Below are 5,029 nucleotides of genomic sequence, written 5' to 3'. Positions count from 1 at the left end.
GATGTTGTGACCATGGTCCAGCTTTTATTCCTAGGGTTGTAAAATTCTACAGAATCAAAAGTAGAAGTTCCGTCATCTCCACCGACGACATACAATAATCCATCTAATACAGCAACTCCTATATTGAAAATTTAATCTTAAATTAAATAGATATATTTAAAAAAAAATGTTTCATAAAATCATTTAGAATTCTTAAAAGAGTAATTACCTGGAAATTGTCGACACAAATGCATATCTGGAATAGAAGTCCATACTCCTGTACTTAGACTGTATGCTTCAACACTTTTGTGAACTTTAAATCCATCAGTACCACCTACTGCATACACTACATCATTTACAACACCAACACCCAAACCACTGCGACGTACACGCATTTTGGATACTGGCGTCCATTTATCAAGGCTGGGATGATAACATTCAACAGAGTTCAATCTTCGCTTTGACAAGCCATCAACACCTCCTACCTACACGATAGTGAAGTGAATTAGTACAATTTGAGGAAAAATTCACTTCAATATCAATTGATTTTTCAATGAAAGTGATTGAATACTTATTTATGAAACGTTTAATAAATACATTGTGTTTTTTAATTACAAACATATATTATTTATTAATAATTAATTTAGAAAATTTAAAATTGTATATAGTTAACAATTATTAGAAATTAAAAAATTAAGATAAAAATATGTTGAACATAACTTGACGCGCAATAAAATTCAATTTACTTTTATAAATTTTATATTATCATTTTCAAAATGTTCTTACATTAATAATATTAATTAGTAATAACTAGAGCTCGGATGTTTATGAATTAGTATATTTTTACTCAGTTTGCCGCAGTCCACATATTGAATGTTGTGTTTATTCAACTATACAATTTTTCTGATACACGTGTGTTTAAAAAATATATATTAACAAAATATCGAAATGTTCGTCAAGTTTAAGTAGTTTTGTTAAAGAGCTCCGGGAACATGTATTTAGTTCCGATAATAAAATATTATTTTGCAAATTGTGTGAAGTTCAAGTGTCTGCAAGTAAACAATTTTTAGTAACACAATACTTTCAAAACTGCAAAGCATGAGCACGCAGTAGATAAATATAATAGAAAAAAACGCGAACAAAGTACAGTTCAACCGTTATACAAACAAGAAAACGGATTTTAACTCCGATTTTGTTGAAGCATTACTATCAGCTAATATTCCACAGATCTAGAATTTAATTTGGCCTCAAGGAGTAGAACACAATTATGTTTTTTTGTTAGTTAACGACACCGCACCATATATGGTAAAGGCCGGAAAAGTGATTCAAACATTTTTTCCCGAAAATTATAACTTGCCTCGCTCACGCTTTACATTGTGTAGCTGAGCAATCTGTAGTGATTTTCTGTTTGTAGACACAATTATTTCGTCTATCAAAAAAGCCTTTCTTAAATGTCCAGGGAGAATAAACATATTTAAAGATGAAGCACCAGGACTAAGTTTGCCTCTAGAACCAGTGATTACGCATTGGGTGACGTGGTTGAACGCGAATTAATATTAACAACTTTTTGCATATATTTGTTGAAAAATAAGTATATATTTGATATATTAAAGGCATATATTAGCATATTTTGAAATTTTGGTAATTAAAATCCGAACTCTAGTAATAACATTAACAAGATAATTTGTTATTATGTATAAACTATTTAAATTTATAATAGACTTTTAATACTTTTATTTAGTCGGCCAATGATAAAAAACAGTTTCTCATTATGATTTACATTACATTACATTACATTACATTACATTTACGTATCTAAACAAATATTTGAGTAAGTACATTATTTCAAGGCTAGGCATTAACGTGTTATAAAGTTTAAGTTAAGTTAAAAAGTTAATTTTATTTTAACTTTTCAACTAACTAGTTACTTTTGGCTTTTCATTAGCTTAACTGTTAACATACTAAATTTCTATTTTAATTAAGATGAAATTAATGAGTTATTTTTTCATTTTAAGAAGTAAGTTAAGTTGATTTATTTTGTTTTTAATTTTTTTATATTTTACTATTTCAGTCTATTTCGTTTTCATGTACAAAAATATTTACCGTAAATTGTTTAAAGTTTAAAATGTATATCATTCGAATTTAAGTTATATGAAAATACTGTATAAAGTAAAAACACTAGTCTTTAATTTAGTTTTGAGTTGGAAAAAATCAAGAAATTAAATAACTTTTAACTTAACTGAGTTAACCTAGTTAAATTAACTTTTAACTTTTTATTATTGTTGCAATTAACTGAGTTAAAAAAAATCATTAACTTGTCCAGCCTTGCATTATTTTTATGCTAATTTAAACATTTAATTTACTGAAATATTTTATTTTGGGTATATATACTATGATTTTATTTGGATGAATTTATTTATCCAGATTTCATTTATGACAAATAGTAGGTATTAGAAATTTTAAATCATAAAAGAAAATATTAGCTTACCACAAATAAAAGATTATACAGTACTCCAATCCCAGCACTACTTCTTCTAGTATTCATACTCGATATCATACTCCATTCTTGAGTTCTGCAGTCAAAAACTTCTGCACTACTCAAACAACTATTATTATCAGAACCGCCAACCTTGAATTTTTTATATAAATTTTATGTATCTACTTTATAATAGAAATTATTAAGAAATTAATTAGTAATATTTTAATATAACTTACAGCATATATATAGTTATTTATCACGCCAACTCCTAAATGTCGTCTTTTAATTAACATGTCAACAGATGATTTCCAATAAGGTGATTCTGAAGATAAATCTAGCATATAAACAGATTGATGAGCTGATCCAAGATTCACACCTCCTAAATAAATCACAAAGTTATCTTTTACTACAGCTAGACCACCACTAAAACGTGATGCAATCGTTTGTGGCCCAGGCTGCCATTGGTTGATTTTTGGGTCATACCATTCTGTAGTATCAAGATTTCGACCATGCCTTGATCCACCAACAGCTAAAATAACCTGTTATAATTAAAACGTTAAATATATTGCAAATATAAATAAATTATAACGGATTCATACTTTTTGGGAACCACCAGGTTGTCTAGGTTTTCTCCCGTAGTGATTTGGCATGGTGAAGAATGAAATAAGCTTATTTGACTTAAGTAAATGAAAATGTATAGCTTCAATTACGTAATTTTTAGCTTAAAAAAATATAAATATATAAAATATAAATTAATTAGTCACAAAAACATGTATTTATAGAAAAAACTTACATTTAAGACAATTATTAACAAGAGATTCCTTAACTATTTTTTTTAATATGTAGTCTTTGGATGTTAATGGTAAACGCACATGTTCCATTAATTGGGGCAAGATACATTTTCTGGAACCCAAATCATATTTTACCCATCGAATTACAGATTCATATACCTACAACAATCAATATTATTATAAATGTATTATACTGTATATGTGGAAGTAGGTTAAATCATATTTCTTCCATTATTCTAAAATAAAATAATAATACATTTTAGATCACCTACATTTTCTTCAGATGGAACTTTCAACTCATCACATGCGATCAACTTAACCATTTGTTCGGGTGATAAGGATAAGAATTCATCTCCTTCTACCACGTCTCTAAGTATTAAAATATAACAATAATAAATCAAATTGTCTTGTAGAATCATAAAAATAAATAATATTTCATACGAAAAGTGTTGCTGAATATATAATTCTGAACTTCTTAACAATTTTGTACAGCTATGTAAATCAGCTAACGCATTTATACCAATACAATTTTTAGGGCACATTTGTGTTTGTAGAAAATCAGAACATGCTTCTTTTACTTCTTGTAACTGTAAGATATTTGAAGCTTCTAATAAAACCTTGAGAAACAGACATAAGGTACACAATTTAAACTAATTTTTTATCTATAATTAAATCAAACTTCTTATATTATTAGTTATTACTTGTAAATTATTTTCAGTCACTGTGATTTCTCCGGAGTAAATAAAGTTTACTAATAACTGTAAAGCGGTTGAATCTAACTGTTTCATAATAACAAGATATTGATTTTTTTCTTCACAATTTTTAAACATTGCATGAAAATATGTACTTGCGGAAGCCAAAACCACTTTATGACCACATATAACTTTTCCATCATCGGTTTCTAGTTTAAAATCGCAAAACATCTCATCCCTAAAAACATAAAGGTTTACTAATATTTATCTAACAGTTTAAATCACTACTACTACTTACCATCGTAGGGATTGTAGTACTTCAAATATCTCCACATAAGATGACTTTTTATACTTGTATTTAGCTGATTCACATCGCCTGGGTTCCGGAATTTGCTTTGTATTTTCCATTGCCAATTGTATATAAATTAGATCTGGTACTTGAAATACTTGAAACTAAAAAATGCGCATGAAATCAATTTCAATATCGATTTTAAGAATCGATGAAATTTATTAATATTCCTCTATGAAATTAAACCTAATATCAATATCAGCTTTTCTTATAATAATATTCAAAATATATATTTAATTTAAAAAAAATTAATTCAAATTTACAATTCAACAAAATCCATTAAGTCATTATTATTATTCATTGATAGGTTATTTCATTTGTTTTTTTAGCGTTTTACAGCCACTTTTAATTATGCGTTACTGAACATGCAAATTAAGATCTTGCCATTCGCTCATAGGTTGAAGTTAAAATAGTAATAATGTAAATTGGATATTTAAGTTAAAAAAAAAACCAATTTTTATAACCATACTTTCTAAGTGTCCACAAAAATATAAAACATGTTAACTCAAAATAACAAATAAAACAGGTAGACTAGTGGGGAACGCTCTGCTGTACTGTATGTGTTGTGTGGGTTACTGTAATGGGTGTGTTAAGTTTAAATTAAATGATACCTATTGTTTTATCCGGAAACTGATCGCTGATTAACAATAATTAGCTTACCTGTACTTGATTGGACTGTATACAATGGTTTGGATGAAATGCCTAACGCTACCTGACTATCCTATACCTTGGTGATTTT

General features: G+C 27.5%; 2 protein-coding genes across 2 annotated transcripts in view; both read right to left on the bottom strand.

The window, feature by feature from the left end:
* The window catches only part of LOC100571514 (kelch-like protein 2), an 18,800-nt gene extending 15,461 nt beyond the window's left edge, over positions 1–3,339 (bottom strand). The window contains exons 1-6 of the mRNA XM_029485341.1: positions 3,252–3,339; positions 3,058–3,179; positions 2,695–2,997; positions 2,468–2,608; positions 209–464; positions 23–118 (exon numbers count right to left, since the gene is read on the bottom strand). Of these exons, the coding sequence (XP_029341201.1) occupies positions 23–118; positions 209–464; positions 2,468–2,608; positions 2,695–2,997; positions 3,058–3,179; positions 3,252–3,339 (1,006 nt within the window). The remainder of the gene's footprint in view (positions 1–22; positions 119–208; positions 465–2,467; positions 2,609–2,694; positions 2,998–3,057; positions 3,180–3,251) is intronic.
* On the bottom strand, positions 3,258–4,427 carry LOC115033190 (kelch-like protein 2). Its single transcript, XM_029485340.1, has 4 exons — positions 4,240–4,427; positions 3,951–4,179; positions 3,691–3,866; positions 3,258–3,618 (listed from the first exon to the last, which is right to left on the bottom strand). The coding sequence occupies exons 1-4, from the start codon at positions 4,347–4,349 to the stop codon at positions 3,486–3,488; spliced, it is 648 nt and encodes a 215-aa protein (XP_029341200.1). The 5' UTR covers positions 4,350–4,427; the 3' UTR covers positions 3,258–3,485.
* Positions 4,428–5,029: the final 602 nt, after the last annotated feature.

The sequence above is a fragment of the Acyrthosiphon pisum genome, chromosome X (assembly GCF_005508785.2).
Source record: "Acyrthosiphon pisum isolate AL4f chromosome X, pea_aphid_22Mar2018_4r6ur, whole genome shotgun sequence".
Classification (NCBI taxonomy): Eukaryota; Metazoa; Arthropoda; class Insecta; order Hemiptera; family Aphididae; genus Acyrthosiphon; species Acyrthosiphon pisum.
This window is presented reverse-complemented; position numbering and strand designations above follow the sequence as displayed.

Bases quoted from the DNA above. Each gene is read 5' to 3' on its own strand.
- LOC115033190 (XM_029485340.1), bottom strand. From the start codon at position 4,349: ATGGAAAATACAAAGCAAATTCCGGAACCCAGGCGATGTGAATCAGCT. The intron at 3,867-3,950 runs GTAATAACTAAT...CTGTTTCTCAAG, and splicing joins TGACTGAAAATAATTTACAA to GTTTTATTAGAAGCTTCAAA. The intron at 3,619-3,690 runs GTATGAAATATT...TTTAATACTTAG, and splicing joins TATATTCAGCAACACTTTTC to AGACGTGGTAGAAGGAGATG.